A 16,414-nucleotide genomic window follows, 5' to 3' on the forward strand; every position below is an offset into this window, starting at 1 on the left:
CAGGTGGCACTGGGTTCAAGCTCAGAACTGGGGGTGGGAGGGAGAGGAAAGAGAGAGGGAGAATGAGGAGGAGTTGAAGGAGACAGAGAAGAAGCTCAAAATACAGGCTCCTTGTCCAGGAAGCTGCATAACCTGAACCTCCCCCAAGTGAATGTTGCCTGTTAAATTTGGTGACTTGTTGATGGAGTGTACCCAGGGGACAATCAAGATCCCAGACTTTCAAAGCCCAGTTTAGGAGATGATGGGAGACTTTGTGTTCTTGACACTTGCTCTCCAGGTAGCACATTTTCCAAATGAGTACATCTGCAACTGACTTCTGACTTCCTAATGTGCAGCTCAGAGCTGAGGATCCCAGGTGAGATGTGTGCTTTCCAGGTCCACACCCATGTCTTTGTTGCCTCTGTGGTGCCAGACATTTCAAGCGAGGGTGGAGGAGGAAGCAAAAGAAGAAAAGGGGATGAAAAAAAAAATCAAGGGAAGGAAAGCATGCAAACAAAACTTTTGTATATTGAGGAGAGGAAGAAAGGGTGAAGAGAAGGCAGGAGAATAGAAAAAAAGACGAGATGTGTTATGTATGGGTAGAAATCCCCCAGGATGAATATAATCGTTATGAATGGCAAATAAGTACTAATAAATTAAAAAAAAAACAGCTGAGAATGAAGGCAGGTGGCCAAGTCTGTCTGCTGGCCATTGGCTGTGTCTAAGCTCTGCCCAATCAGTGCGTTTCCCCTGTAGCACCCATCTTGCCTGAGTCACCAGATGCCCCGCCTCCTCCCTCTTGGGTTCAGACTCTGACTTGGGCGGGACTCTATTCCCAGGCTTCCTGTGGGTTAAACGAGAGTGCCTCCAGCAGCATCAAAATACAGTCAGACTGACGATGGGACTGGACCAACTTCTCAGCTTGCTGAGGGCTGTGACCTGTGGGCTCTTAATTCTACATCCAAGCCAAGGTAAGTCTCTGGCAGAAGATGTCAGGTGGCACAGTCACATCTGCCAAAGTGTGCAGAGGCAGAGCCTGAGACTGTAGGGTTGGAGGGGAGTGGGGTGGAGGAGAAGAAGTGCCAGGGAGGGAGAAGCTGGTAGAGATGGCAGATGGCAGTGTGGGCAATGTGTGTCTACAAAATGTTCAACCAAGCCCCGAAATGGGCACCAGAAGCACAGACAGGGTCAGAACTGCCTGAGGAGAACGAACACCAAAGAGAAGTGCACTCTGAGGATGGAAAAGGAACACAGGTGGGCAGTGGGAAGTGTTAGGAGATCGCACATGTTAAAATATAACCCCCGCCTCGCCATTTTATATCTTACTTCCGGGTTCTTCCCCGACTGAGTCCTTTCTCCCGCCGAAATTGTAAAGCACGAAACTAGAGCTTCTGCAAGGCACGAAATTCAAAAGGCAACCTGGCTTGCGATAGGATAACAAAGACCGCTTCTCCCAAGGAAGGATCTTCCGTTGCCTGCGCTATAAATATCCCAGCACTTCCTCTTCTCGCTCTCTCTCTCTCTGCCTTCCTGCCTCCCGCTCGCCTCCCTACAATAAAGACCTCCTGCCGGACCTCTCGGTGCATGAGTGGCATAATTGGGCAAGGGGCACCCAAAGGGGGCTCGAGACCACGTTTCGGGAAGTCTTGTGGCTTTGGAGCTGGGTGGGACTCAGGACATCTCCCTCCTGGGTTTGTGCGTTTGTGGCTGTAGATGCCCTTGGCCCTCAGGTGTAAGAATAATGGTAATAGTAACTTCTTGCTGCATTTTGTCCCTCAGTGTGACACTGTCTTACCCAGAAAAATACCCTAGCAAGGTAACAGGTCTTGAGGGACACAGAAGCCCCTGAGCACCACATCCCAAAACTGAAGTGAGAGACTAAGGAACGCCCCCACACCCTGCCCCTGACATGGGGAAAAGGCATAGATTGGTTCGAAGGGCAAAGGTGTGGTTCGAAGGGCAAAGGTGGTCTGGCCTATCACAGTCAGGTAGTCTTTGGACTTTTATCAAGAGCTGATGCCAGTATGGCGCCATGTACAAAATGTGTCTGCAGACTTTGACCCTCTCACTCAAAGGCTGCTGGTGTGGGACCTGATGATCACCCTAACCCTTCCCCAGCCCAATCTACCACCTAGGAGGAGTCACCACTCATCTCACTGCCCGGGCACACCCTGATAGACTACCTTCCTTACCTGCTTTTGACCAGGCAGTGGTATTATGAGAAGAGAGTGTGACAACCAGGATGTGTGTGAAGTCATGGTTTTCAGACCGGGGCCCCTAAAAAGGCTGAGCTGAGGATGACAAGGAGATGGCAGTAATCACAGTGTGGGAGGCAGCTGATTGGGCAGATGACATTCTGATGTGCGTTTCTCTTCCCACAGCCCAGGACTCTGCCAACCCTATCCGGAGTACAAACATAGGGCAGGTGCGGGGAAGCCTCATCCACGTGAAGGGCACTGATGCTGGGGTCCACACCTTCCTGGGAATTCCCTTTGCCAAGCCACCTTTAGGACCACTGCGGTTTGCACCCCCTGAGGCCCCTGAGCCCTGGAGTGGAGTGAGAGATGGAGCCTCCTACCCTCCTATGTAAGCTCTCTGGGGAGCTGGGGAAATTCAGGCCCTAGGGAAGGGTGGGTGCCTGAGCTCAGGGTCAGGCTGCAGTGATTCTGCCATCTAAGTTCTGCAGCCAGTTTTCCTGTGCTTTTGGGGGATTCCCACTATGAGCATGCCAGGCTGCAGAGGGTAGAGGCACTATGTTAGACTGTTGGCTCAGGCCTTGGCAGTCTAAAGGTATTGGTGCTGAATAGAGGGGCAGAGACACATTTCTTTGTAGTTTTGGGTTGTGCCATATGTTCTATATCACTGGGGAGGTCTCCGGAAGAGATCAGGTTAATCAGTGAATCTTTTAAGAACTTCTGATCCAGCAGCAGATACTGCAGATCTCTCAGGAGGACAGTAGTGGTAACCTTCTGGAGACTCTACCCTCTATAGTCACTGGGCCAACCGACAGGTCAGGTGCTCTGGTCTGGTTCTGACCAGGACAAGACTTGGAATACCTGTCTGCCATTGTCACCAGGTGTCCTCAAGCTGCTGATATAATGAAGATGTTTAATATGACCTCTCCTTCTATACCTGTATCTGAGGACTGCCTGTACCTCAACATCTATACACCTGCCCATGTCCATGCTGGATCTCACCTGCCTGTAAGTGCCAAGCCATGGTTATCTTAGGTATAGAGGACATTTGTTCTCCAAGAACAGAAGGTTTCTAAAGATGTGGCTTAATGGTAGACATTTGCCCATGAAGCACAAAGTTCTACGTTGAAGCCAAAGCACCACAAAGTCTTAACTAATTGAAGGAGAATGAGCTTAGAATGGACATGGTCAGCCTGATTCTGTTGCAGTGTGGACCTTTTTGTGAAAACTTCTGCTATTGAGACCAAGAAGGGCTTCTGAAACAGGAAGGGTAACTGATCCCTAGGTATGAAGTCATGAAGCCCTTACTGGTACCAGAGGCCAGAATTCTCTTTTGAAAGTACCCAAGAACCTAGCTGTAGTTTATCTGTTGTGCCAATGAAAAAATAGTTTTATTATGCTTTAGTTGGGAAATATCAGAAACTCCCACCCCCTCTTTTTCCATTGCGAAGGGTCAGACAGCAATAGATACAGGCTTGGATTTATGATGTCTCCTTGGTCAAACTAGGGACTATCACACATGTATCAGGTGTGCGATCCTACTGGAGTCCTACATGATAGTCACACAGAGCCTAAGTAGTGGATAGTGTATGAGGAGGCCAAGTGCTGTATGGGCTGGACAGAAGCCACATGGCCTCTGTTTTGATTTTCCCAGGTGATGGTATGGATCCATGGAGGGGCGCTAGTTTTAGGCTCGGCTTCCATGTATGATGGATCCAAACTGGCAGCTTCTGAGAACGTGGTGGTGGTCACTATCCAGTACCGCCTGAGTGTCCTGGGATTCTTCAGGTCCGTCTGTGGTCGGGCTGGGAAATAAGGCTGAGTAGAGTGAGGACAGGCTTGTGATCCCTGCCCTTGTCATTTCTCAGCACTGGAGACCAGCATGCCACTGGTAACTGGGGCTTGTTGGACCAAGTGGCCGCCCTACGATGGGTGCAACAGAATATCATTCACTTCGGAGGCAACCCTGACCGGGTCACCATTTTTGGAGAGTCTGCAGGTGGCATAAGCGTGTCATTGCTTGTCTTATCCCCCATGTCTCGCGGACTCTTCCACGGTGCCATCATGGAGAGTGGGGTGGCTCTGCTGCCTGATATAGTCGCTAGTTCATCTGAGAGTATCTACACAGTGAGTGCCCTCAATGACCCCTCCCCGGGACCCCTCTTCCCTCACCTTTAGAGCCTCTATTGAGCTGTCATTCACGGGGGAAAATAATAGCAGTTGAGGTGTCTTGAGAATTGTTGCCTTCATAGGAATTGCTGAGGTCCTCAAGGCTGACAGTACATACACCTCGGCCTCTCAGAAGCTGAATATGCTCTGTGATCATCAAAGCTAACTCATAGGGCTCTACTGTGGGTAGAACCATGGAAAAAAATGGCCCCTGGTGCTGAGAATTCTGAGCAACAGGGATGACAGAAGAAATTGCTGATAGCAATTTGTACAGAGTATCTCCAGACTTTGGGGGTTTACCTGCGTCTAGCTGGGTCCTCTTTCTGCCTGCAAACCTGAGCAAGTTCCTGCCTAAACTAATTTCAGATGGTGGGCACCCTGTCTGGCTGTGGACAGATTGACTCAGAAGCCATGGTGAGATGCCTACGTGGCAAGAGTGAAGAGGAGATTGTGGCTATTACAAAGGTTGGCTGTTCTCAGGAGTGGCTGAAGGGGTGAAATTGTCTGAGAGTGAGTGCCTCTTACTCTGCCTGATAACCTCATCCTCATCTGTCACTGTCCATGCAGATCTGGTTGGGAAATGTGCACAAAGATTTGCTATGACAAGGCGTAGCATTCATGAGGTGGATGTGCGCATCCTGGGATGAGTTAAGGGGGACTGGAAGTAAGCCATTGGGCATTAGGAAATATCTGAGACCTGACCTCGATCTCTGATATGAATGCCCTCTTAGTCCTTCAAGATCATCCCTGCTGTAGTGGATGGGGCCTTCCTGCCCAGGCACCCCCAGGAGCTGCTGGCCTCTGCTGACTTTCATCCTGTCCCCAGCATCATTGGTGTCAACAGTGATGAGTATAGCTGGGGCTTGCCCATGGTAAGTCCCAGTCCCAGTAGTTTGGGTGTGCATTTAGTTTGTAGGAGTTACACAGGTACAGGCCAACCCCAGTTTTAACTCTATACTATTCCTCCACTGTCCAGTATTTTGGCTCTGCTGACACACAGAAGGAAATGAACAGAGAGACTCTGCGGACTGTTTTGCAGAGCGAGTCAGTACCAGTGGTGAGGCCCCTATGTTCCTAGTCCGAGGGTATGGCATCCCCAGATTTGTGCCCATGCCACCATCCCATCAAATAAAAGCTGAACTGTGTATTTGGTTGCAGGTGGGGTCACCCCCTCACAATCTCAAGTCTATGATCCCCTAGCTGTTTCCCACCCTAAGATCCCTCATGGCCCCAGAAACCTGCCTGACCTGACTCTCCACAATCTGCCCGAGGTAGAAGTTGCCTGCTGAGTTTGTTGACCTGTTGATGGAGGAGTACATGGGACACATTGAGGACCCTCAGGCCCTCAGAATCCAGTTCCACGAGATGATGGGGGATTGTATGTTCGTGATTCCTGCACTCCAAGTAGCACGTTTTCACCGTGAGTACGTCTGTAACTGAGGCCTGACAGCTGAGGCAGTAGCTCAGAGCTGTGAGTCTCAGTGAGGTCTGTAGATTCAAGGTGTGGTCCTATATTATTATGGAGGCTCTGCTTCCAGGCACTTGATATCCTTCATCTTAGAAATCTTCATAGGTAAATCTCAAGAAGGAAGTACTATTCTGAAGGGTCATAATTCCTGATGTTAAAATATACTACAAAACCTTAGTAACAAAAATAGCATTATCATAGCCTAATGGAAAAGAATCTGCGACAAACATAAACAACTACATCAGTGTGATTCTTTGGAAGGGAACCAAAAATATACATTCAGCCAGTGGTGCTAGGCTAACAGGATATATGTGTGTAAAAGACTGTTACTAGATCCTTCTCTCCTTTAATTCTAGTACTCTGGGAGAGTGAATCAGGAGGATTGTGAATTTAAGCTCAATTTGGGCAACTTAGTAAGACCATGTCTCCAATCAGAAGTGAAAAAGCCCTGGGCTATAGCTCAGTGAAGCCCCTTGGCTCAATTCCAAGTATTAAAAAGAAAAGAATATTGTGTTTGTCCTTGAGAATAGAAAATCTGGGGTTGGGGACTTAGTTCAGTGGTTCCAGTGCTGCTTGCTTCACAAGAGCAAGGACCTGAGTTCGATCCCTGGTACCAAACTAACTAAATAACTTTTTTTAAAAAAAGAGTACTATATTTGTTCTTAAGAATTGAAAATCTGTGGTCTGGAGATTCAGCTCAGTGATGCTGTCTCCTGCCTCTCAAGTGCAGTGTCCTGAGTTCAATGACTTGCACAGGAAAAAAAATGTAATATATGCTGATGAAAATTAATGATACAGGGAAATAGGGAGACTTTTTCATTGTTAGTGGAAATAAAATTAGTGTAGCTGTTATAGAAAGCATTATTGAGGTAATTCCAAAACTAAAACTAGAGTTACCATTTGATTCAACTTTGAGGGTATACAATGCTCAGCATATTCTGAAAGAAATAAAATCAGCATACTACAGAGATACCAGCCTAGCCATATTTATTACAGTATGATTTGTAATAGTTAAGGTATTGTGATATAGCCTACCTGCCCATCAGCAGATGATGGATAAACAAAGTGTGTACATACAATAGAATACTCCTCGGCCATAAAGTAGAATGAACTCACATCATTTGAAAGAAAATGGGTGGGACTGGAGATCATTATGTTAAGTGAAGCTAGCCATACACAGAGTGTCATGTTTCACATCTTTCCTACATAAGGGAAATGTGGAGAAGAAGGAGAAATGACATGAAAGAAGGAAGACCAGTAATAGTAAAGAGAGAGGGAACCAGGGGAGCAGGAAGAAAGAGAGAAGGTGGAAATGTGAGAATCATCACAATGTGTGTGTAGATATATTGCCGAAATGAAGCCTGTTCGTTGGTTTACTTAATGTACTCTAAAAGTCGTTTTCCTACCTGATGTAAGAGACAGATATCTTTCTCATTATACAAATGGAGAAACTGAGGAGAGTGACTCTCAGAGTCGCCCAGACTACTCAACTAGCAAATCCAAGATCATGACTTATTCAAAGTGTTTCCTATTGTTCCTACTGCAGCCTGGAACTCCTCACCACACTGTTCAGATTCCAGCCAACTTTGGACTTAGATGCTTTGTCCCCAAGGCTGAGGCAGGAGAGCTCCAGGTAAGGGGTCACCAAGTCACAGCTGTCCACATCCCCAGGTTCCCATGGCACTGTCTACTTCTATGAATTCCAGCATCCTCTCAACTTCTTCAAAAATATCAGACCACCCTACATGAAAGCTGACCATGGCGATGAAATTTCCTTTGTCTTTGGACTCTTCTTGTGGGGCAACCCTGGTGAGTCTCTTCCATATACAGGAGTAGGGATGGGGCTCTGGCCGGGTCCCTGAGTTGTGACTTCATCCTCAGTCCAGACGAGGAAATTGAGACCCAGAGAGAGGACAGGATCAGTGTCTACTGTTTTATACATCAGGAGACTGCACTAGGATTAGAATCCAAGCCCTTGCACTCCACCCAGTGCTGTCATCCTGACCATGTTGTTCAGCATGTGTGAAAAGGGCAGGTGGAAGTGTCTCAAAGGCACATTTGTTTCTTTAATGAATTGCCAGGGTCAGATGTACAGGGAATGGCAAAGAGGATGGCACCATAGATCCTAAAGAAGGTACTGGTCATGAGCCACAAGAACAAAAAGCTGATTAAAGAATAAAGACAGGTTGGCCATGGATTTAGCTCGGTGTTTTCGCTGCCTACCTCACAAATGCAAAGACCAGAGTTTGATCCCCTGTAACAAACAAACAATAGCAACCAAAAAACAAAGACAGGAAAAAAGACTTGGAGAAAAAGCTGGGTCTTGGTACCAATCGGTGCTTCTCTAGGCAACAAAGAGAAAGGCCTTCAAGCACATCCAGTATTTATTGAACACAAGCATGGGAAGGAACGGGGAGCGAGGTATGCATTGAGGCATCTATTGAAATACTGCCAAACACCTGGTCTGATTGAAGACGCAGGGCTGTAAGGGAGGAAGCACTGCTTATCTTTGTGGGATAGAAGAAGTACTGGCACCTGGTGGAATTAGCAAGCAAGCCATTGGGTCAGGGAGAAGCCATAATTCAGGGAAAGGATTTTAATTGGGGTCACACTGATCTGAGCTGCATGTAACTCAGCAGATTGCTGCCACTTCACAGACCAGGGCTAGGACTCAGAGGCAGCCATTGGGGGAGGGTTTGTACTCATGCAGGCCACCATCCGACATGCCCATTTGAGTCATGTAGGGAAAGCAAGAAGCATGTGCCACTTACTGCCTGTTAGCACTGGGCAGGGATGTCTGCTACGCAGGTGGAGGCCCCTTCTGGGCCAGTACCGAGCCTGGGATCCATCTGACTAGGGACTGACAGGAGATAAGGCTAAGCAAGGGGAGGGCCCTGCTCTGGGGTGAGTGGGTAAGTAGGGGACTAGGCCAGGTGTCCAGGTGAGGGATGAGATTGTTACATCAATGGTCAGCAGGCTGAAAGGGATGAGCCTCAGTCTAAGACCTGGTCGTTTGTCCTCCTTCCCTCTACAGTTCACTTCACTGAGGAGGAGGAGCTACTAAACAGAAGGATGATGAAATATTGGGCCAACTTTGCACGAAATGGGTGAGATGATGCTTCCCTACCTCAATCATCACAGGGTGTGACTCCATCAGGTGCACCACTTTTCTGTGGGAACTTTTTAGCACATGTGCGTCCTTAAATCACATGTTAATGCCATTGCATGGACAAGAATTGTGTGAAGGCAGAGTGGAGAGAGGCTCTGCCAGTACAGGTCACTCATCTCCTCTCAGTGACCTGCAGGGTGGGCCATAGTGCTGTAGTGCCATAGTGCTGCCTCTAAGAGGGAGGCCCAAAACAGGACCAGTAGCCCTGTCTCACATGGAGGGGACACTAGTGGGATGGCTTTGTTGTCTGTATTAGGAATTCTCCTTGCCAACTTAGCTGTAGGTCCTGATGCAAATCAAGGCCCTCAGGCTGGGGTTCAACAGGGTTCAGACTGACCTGTCACCCCCTGTTGGGAGGGTATCTTCACAGGAATCCCAATGGCCAAGACCTGCCCCACTGGCCTGTATTGGACCATGAGGAGCTGTACCTGCAGCTGAACATCGAGCCTACTGTGGGCCGTGCCCTGAAGGCCACCAGGCTGAAGTTCTGGACTGAGACTCTGCCTCAGAAGATCCAGGAGCTAAAGAGAGCTGAGGAGAAGCATGCAGAGCTGTAGTTCTCTGTGAGGAGGAGGGAGGTGGGTGTGAGTGCAGGTGGGATCTGCCTGTGGTGACCACACCCACAGCGCCATTTATCCACTCTTCATCTATTCATTGGGCCCTCAGTAATGAAGAATCCATTCCATAACGTTCATTGCTAAGCTTGCTTTGTGTCCCCTCCTGTTAGACACTCACTACATCCCCCAGTGTCCTGGCATGTATCCAGATATCTCTCCGAAGTCTCCTGTGGTCATAGGTGGGGCTTTCCAGAGGTGACTGGATGTAAGGTGTGTGAATGCATCCAGAGGCAGTGTCTCTGTTCAGATGCTGGGACTGATTCATGGTGTAAGGAGTAAGGGTGTCCCACCCTGTGTGTGACTGCTACTAAGCTCAGGGTGGATAAGTAATAAGGGACAGAAAAAGGCTTTTTGCTGAAACATCATTTACTGCTTCTGTGCTTGCTGCTTTTTTTTCCTTTTGCCTGCATGAACTGTTTCTCCTCTGTGATACCCTTCTGCCATTCCTTGCACCCAGCCATCTGTGGACTGAAACCTCTACAAACTGTGAGCCCAAATATCCTTTACTCCTTTAACTTTGAGTGTCGGGTATTTTGTGTGAGTAATAATAAAAGTAACTAAGACACCCAGGGAGCTGTGGATGTGAAGATTCCATTGGGCACCCATTTTTTGCAATACCACACTGGATCTGGACGCCTTTCCTTTTCCATACTATATCTTCATGCCTTCACTCTTTGTCCTCCTAGCTCCTACTCTTGCCTGAAATGAAAATGGTGCCTTGGAGGATGTTACCCACAAGTAGGTGTCAGAATTCTTTTCACCTCTCAATGATTCCATCTATGATCATATCAGTACAGGCCAACAGAAACCAGATTACATGAACCTTGGCTCTTTGTGTGTTCAGGCTGCTATAAAACAATATAGTAAGGGCTTGTTCTTCAGCTCATAGATGACATCGTCTCATTGTTGCCACATTTGGTAGAATGGACAAACAGTAGCCCTCATGACCTTTTCACATCTTATGGGTTCCACCTCTTGATTATCAAATCACAGATAAGGTTTGAACTTACGAAAGGTACAAGGTTGAAAGAGCATATCTCCTAGAGCTCCCCAGTGGCAGCCACCAAGCCAACTACTGAAATTGTCTCTACCTATTGTCCATCTGTATTCAATGTCATCTATCACTAACTTCTCAAATAACTCACTCACTCATCTGTTTCTATCCAGAGAGGTCACAGGCTCTATTTTTGTGAGAGTTAGGACTGGTCACATCCACTTGCCCTTGGAGCTTGGGTCAGTTGCAGGTGGCTTAGGAGAGCCATGTGGCTCCTCAGTGGCCTGTCTCCTGATGTCTACGCTCATTTTCATGGTGTCTGCAGGCAGTGTTAAGTGCACACTTACATGGTGATTGTGGACCTGCAAAAAGGTTGCTCTTTTAGAAGTGGTATTGGAAGGTCCACACATGTATGGCTGAAAAGATTTCATTGCCTTGCTCCCTGTTTTTGAGACTTCCTCTTGCATCCTCCTTACTCCATCTCCTATCTTTTTGGTTATTCACACGAGCAATATTCTGTTCACTTCATTTTTTGCCTAAACTATTTTGTGGCTTCTCCAATAAAAACCTGTCATGTATTTTTGTCTCATTGTAAAAGTGTACCAAATTGTGTTCATATTGCTTCTTTTTTGCACCCAAGCACTTTCCCTCTGTTGTTAAAATGTTGTGTCCCTATTTGCATATCCTGTGACACTTTACTCTGCCCCTAATACTGCTGTCTTTGGCCAGCCTGCCATCCTGAAGCACCAGTTTTCACAGGGATAAAGTCCCCCTTCCCCTTTCACCCATTACATTTAAGCTTAAATGTAGTGACTCTAATTGGTGTTAAAAGATGAAGATGCTCACATTATTCACCCTGGACTCCAGGTGGCAGACAAAGAGAACATCAAGCCTGAGCTGAGCCACTTGGCAAAGGTTAGAGACCTTCCATTTAGTGCCCCCTCACTGGCACATATGCTCTTACCACCATTGTGTCCTGAAAATGTTATTGAAGTCCTGACAAACATGCTTCTGTATGTTTTTGAGGTATTGAATGCATAAGTCACTCAAAAAGTGGGTTCCCTGGGTATTTCTTAGATCTCAATACTTACCTTACTTTAAGAGTTTTATTGTGAAATAATTTGTATAGAATTAAATTCACCCATTTTACTTGTATAGTGTGGTAAATTTAGTAAACATAGGAGATCGGCAACCACTACTCCATTATGTTCAAATGCTTTTCGCTGCAGAAGCTCTCCTCATGCTCCACCACAGTCATGACTGCCTTCTTTAGCTCCCTGGTACCTGCCCTTCTCTTGCTCCACTTTGCTCTTTCTGTAATACATGAAGGGAGTCTTCTGTGACTGCTCTGTCACTTAGCATGTTTTGAGATTCAAGCCATATTTCTTTCCTTCTACCGTAGGTGGCATTCCATGTAGAGAGACACCTCACATGTCCACCCACTCCCCAGGTGATGCACATCTGATTGACTTCTGTATTTTCCCCTTTTTCATAAAGCTCCCCTGAACACTTCAGTCGTGTCTTTGTGTGGATACATGCCTACGTGTAAACACCTTAGAGTGCAGGTTTCTGGGTGCACTGACAGCATGGAAAGATGGCCAGCCCTAGCATCAAGTCAGTGCTGTTCTGTTCATCTGTCTGGGTATTGCTGTCACCCACAACAGGAACGATTTTAGAAAACTTCCAACTGATTAAACGTTTTCGCCAACTGGAGAGTGGACAGTGCAGCCATGTTCACATATGAACTCTGAAGGGCAGATTACATGAAGCAGCATGGCATCTGCATGAGTCACGATGTCAGACAGTTTACCAAAGAGGACTTAAGGAGGGTTGACTACATACAGATATGGTCAAAAGCAATCTGAGAGATTTGAATAGACAAAATAATAAAGATAAAACCTGCAAAGCTAAAATGGAATTACTTGGGAAGCTATGATCCACAAAACCAACTCATCATTGAAGATCCCTATTGTGGGAATGACTCTGACATTACACTGCAGTGTGTCTGGACTTGCAGACTTCCTGGAGAAGGACTGCTGGGCTGACCAGGCCTTCCCACTCTGCCTTCTTAGTCTTGTGCTTCAGCTGACTCGCTGTTTCTTATCTTAAAAATAATTGTAGGTGGGTGTGGTGGCACATACCTCTAGTCTCAGCACTTGGGAGACTGAGGCAGGAGGATCTCTGCAGATTTGACACCAGCTTGGGCTACATAGTGAGTTCAAGGCCAGCCTGAGCTAATACCAAGCCCCTGTGTCAAAAGAATAAACAAATGGCTGGGGATTTAGCTCAGTGGCAGTGTGCCTGCCTTGCCAGCACAAGGTCCTGAGTTCCATCCCTGGTACAGAAAGAAACAAAAACAACACAACAACAACCAAGAACAATATAACATTTTTAAAATAAGAAAATGAAAAAAACCATAGGAACAAATCTGTTATATTTGCAGAAGAATAAATAAAAAGATTTGATTTGGCTTTTACGGGGTACATTAAGTGTTGTTGGACTACTTGAACCTCCCACCTTTCCCTATTCACAAAATAGCGAAACAAGCAGATACAGAACAGCAAAGGAGTACCATGAAGTTAAAATGACTCAAAGGCCCACATCAGTCTCTGAGCACACCAAGACCTGACCGGGGCAATCTGCTCTACCTTGAGTGGGCACATAGCTGGTGCCCTCTGCTCACTTGTATGCTTTTCTCTTCCCAAGCCTCTAAGTGACTCACAGTAGCCCCATCCACAGCAACTCTGTACTGACATTAACAGTGTTTTAGTTTATGTACAGTTATTGTGCACATTTGTATTCGTGTATTGTAAGGATAAGGTGATTAAAATTTGAAAAACAGTTTACAGTGGGACACACACTGCCATGAGTCCCCATCAGAATTCCCTCCTCACTTCCAGGAATACTTGTCCCATCATTTTTACCACTTTCTGGAATATTTCTTGAGGTTCTCGTTCATAAGTGTCTTTAGTTGCACTGTCTTCTCTGCCTTTGTGTCCTGAATTGATACTGAACCTTTACCTTTCATAGTCATATTGACTTTCAGGAAGTGGTAGATGTTTCATGGTTCCAACTCTAATGAACGAAGTAGATGAGGGCACACTGTCATGATTTTACAAGTCTATCTTCATGTTGGGTCACTTTGGGAGAAACAATCACCATACTTTTGGTCACAGCTTCTAAAGGACATGAAAAGGGGAGACGTCTACAGCTGCTCCTGAGAGTGGTAGGGGTGATGAGATGAATGTTCCAAGTGAGGTAGAATACTTTTGGGGGGTGTGGTGTGATGGCAATTTGCCTTTTACTATAATGATTTTTTTTTTAAATTTGAACATTCACTGCGTATTTTGATCATACCTCCTCTGTTTAAGATAGAAAAGAGATTGGTGAAATTTATCTTTAGCACTTTTGAAACTTGTTGGTTCTTGTCTAGTTTACTTCATGAGGAGGTCTGCTAATTTGCTCCCACTTGAACCACTTTCCTCTAAAAGTTTAATTCTATCCCAAAGGAACAACAGTTGTATGCAGTTTATCTTATGGGCAGTTGAGTGATGAATCTGTTTTATATGCACATGTAATTCAGATGTCAACTATTAATTGGCTGAAGTGTGCAAAGTTAAAAAGTTGGAAACTTTTCTGTTTTGTTCGTGTGCTTAAATATTGATATGTTAGCAAGTTTAATAAAGCTGTAGGCAAACATAGGTAATTTCATTGCAAACTCAAATCCATATGGGTGTCAGAAAGGGATACCTGGGGCCAGGAATTTAGCTCAGTGGTTCCACTGCCTACCTCGCAAGCGCAAGGTCCTGAGTTTGATCCCCAGTACCAAACAAGAAAAAAAAAAAAAAAACAGAAAAGGAGACTGATCAACTATGAGTCTGGCAGGCAAGGAAGAGCTTTCAGGATGAAAGGATATAGTCTGACTACATGCCACTGGTCAAGGTGTTGCTTTCAGCTCCATTACAGTTCAGTCCCATTCTCTTTTAGTGGGGATCCTGTGTGCTATGTTTCGGATATGGGGAGTCCCCAAGAAACTTCAAGTGTTTCTGAGGTGGTTTAATCATGGAGGTGCCATAGCTGACTTTCTGTTGGGAAGTGTGGTGTGGTCAGAGTAACTGGATCACTCGGGGCATGACCTGGAAGGGTTTATCTCCTCCCAGGCTCCTTCTTCTCTTTCTACTTCTTGTGACCTGCTTGTGTCCATTCATTCCTTTCCACCGTTCTCTTTCTGCATCGAAGACAGCTAAGTATGGACTGAAACTACTGAACGTGCAAGCTAAAATAAATACCTCCTTTAAGTTGTGGGTATCATGTATTGTGGCCAAGGAAGTGCCTAAAAGCCTCCTTATATGACTCTCCACAGCAGCCCTCCAAAGTTCTCCAGTTATGTTTTCTTGCTCCTTCCTCTTCATCACTAGCACACTTGGACCTCAGACTGCAAAGCCAGTGGATATAGTGACTTCAAGTTTGGGGAGAGAGTTCCTCGCATCACACATAACCTGCAGAAGCCACAGAAACTGCTAAGAGTGAGAATTTTCCAGCTTCAGAAAAAAAAAAAATCATACCCAAGCCCTAAACCATCCTGAGGCCTCACTAGAAGTCTGTTCTTCATTCCAGCTTCCCCAGTGCCTGTGGCCTGCGCTTTGGTGGGCAGGGACTTAATGGAAGGATCAGGAAGGGCTGGCGTAAGAGTAAGGACTGACAGTGGCTTGGAGCCAATCTGTTTTGACCACTGAAAAGAGCCTGGAATAACCTTCTGCTATTGTGAGTAGGTGTCTTCCAAATACAGATGTAATGAATGCAGAGGCTCTGAACCATTTGTATTTGATCCTACAGCTAATTCCAACTTCTGTGGACTGCTTGTACCTGAGCATATACACACCTGCACATTTCAGTGATTGTTGTTTCCCAACTCTGAGATCAGAAATGGTCAGTTAAGGTTGGGAGGAAATTTGTTTCGCAAGAAGAGTAGAATTGATCTGGGGACATAGCTCAGAGGTAGAACTATAACCCAGCATGCAGGCAGCACTGGATTCAAGCTCAGAGCTGGGGGTGGGAGCGAGAGGAAAGAGAGAGGTAAAGGAGACAGAAGGCAGAGGAAAGAAGAGAGGAAAGAGGAGGGGAATGAGGAGGAGCTGCAGGAGACAGAGAAGAAGCTCAAAATATAGGCTCCTTGTCCAGGAAGCTGCATTACCTGAACCTCCCCCAAGTGGATGTTGCCTGTGATGTTTGGTGACTTGTTGATGGAGTGTACCCAGGGGACAGTCAAGATCCCAGACTTTCAAAGCCCAGTTTAGGAGATGATGGGAGACTTTGTGTTCTTGACACTTGCTCTCCAGGTAGCACATTTTCCGAATGAGTACACCTGCAAGTGCTGTCTGAATCCCTAGGGAGCAGCTGAGCTCTGTGGATCCCAGGAAAGGTGTGTGGTATTCAGGTCCACACCCATGTCTTTGTTGCCCCTGTCGTGTCAGATATTTCAAAGCAGGGTGGAGGAGGAAGCAAAGGAAGAAAAGGGGATTTAAAAAAAGAGAATGGAAGGAAAGCATGCAAACAAAATTTTGTATATTGAGGAGGGGAAGAAAGGGTGAAGAGAAGGCAGGGGAATAGAAAAAAAGACAAGATGTGTTATGTACGGGTAGAAATCCCCCAGGATGAATGTAATCATTATGAATGGCAAACATATACTAGTAAAAGTTGTTTTTAAAAGAGCTAAGACTGAATGCAGGTGGCCGTGTCCTGCCTGCTGTCCATTGGCTGTGTGCAAGCTCTGCCCAATCAGCACTACTCCGCTGCAGCATCCACCTTGCCTGGCTCACCAGA

The 16,414-nt window shown here is 46.3% G+C and overlaps 1 protein-coding gene across 1 annotated transcript; it reads left to right on the top strand.

Annotated features, from left to right (window-relative positions):
- The first annotated feature begins 774 nt into the window (after positions 1–774).
- LOC104853969 (acylcarnitine hydrolase) lies at positions 775–10,990 on the top strand. The gene is made up of 12 exons (XM_010612182.3): positions 775–950; positions 2,361–2,565; positions 3,056–3,182; positions 3,829–3,962; positions 4,043–4,301; positions 4,710–4,808; positions 5,075–5,215; positions 5,320–5,400; positions 5,619–5,763; positions 7,483–7,620; positions 8,846–8,918; positions 9,351–10,990. Exons 1-12 carry the CDS (start codon positions 878–880, stop codon positions 9,535–9,537), a joined length of 1,662 nt encoding a protein of 553 aa, XP_010610484.1. The 5' UTR covers positions 775–877; the 3' UTR covers positions 9,538–10,990.
- Positions 10,991–16,414: the final 5,424 nt, after the last annotated feature.

The sequence above is a fragment of the Fukomys damarensis genome, unplaced genomic scaffold (genome assembly GCF_012274545.1).
Source record: "Fukomys damarensis isolate Sample0158 unplaced genomic scaffold, DMR_v1.0_HiC HiC_scaffold_32, whole genome shotgun sequence".
In the NCBI taxonomy this organism is placed as follows: domain Eukaryota; kingdom Metazoa; phylum Chordata; class Mammalia; order Rodentia; family Bathyergidae; genus Fukomys; species Fukomys damarensis.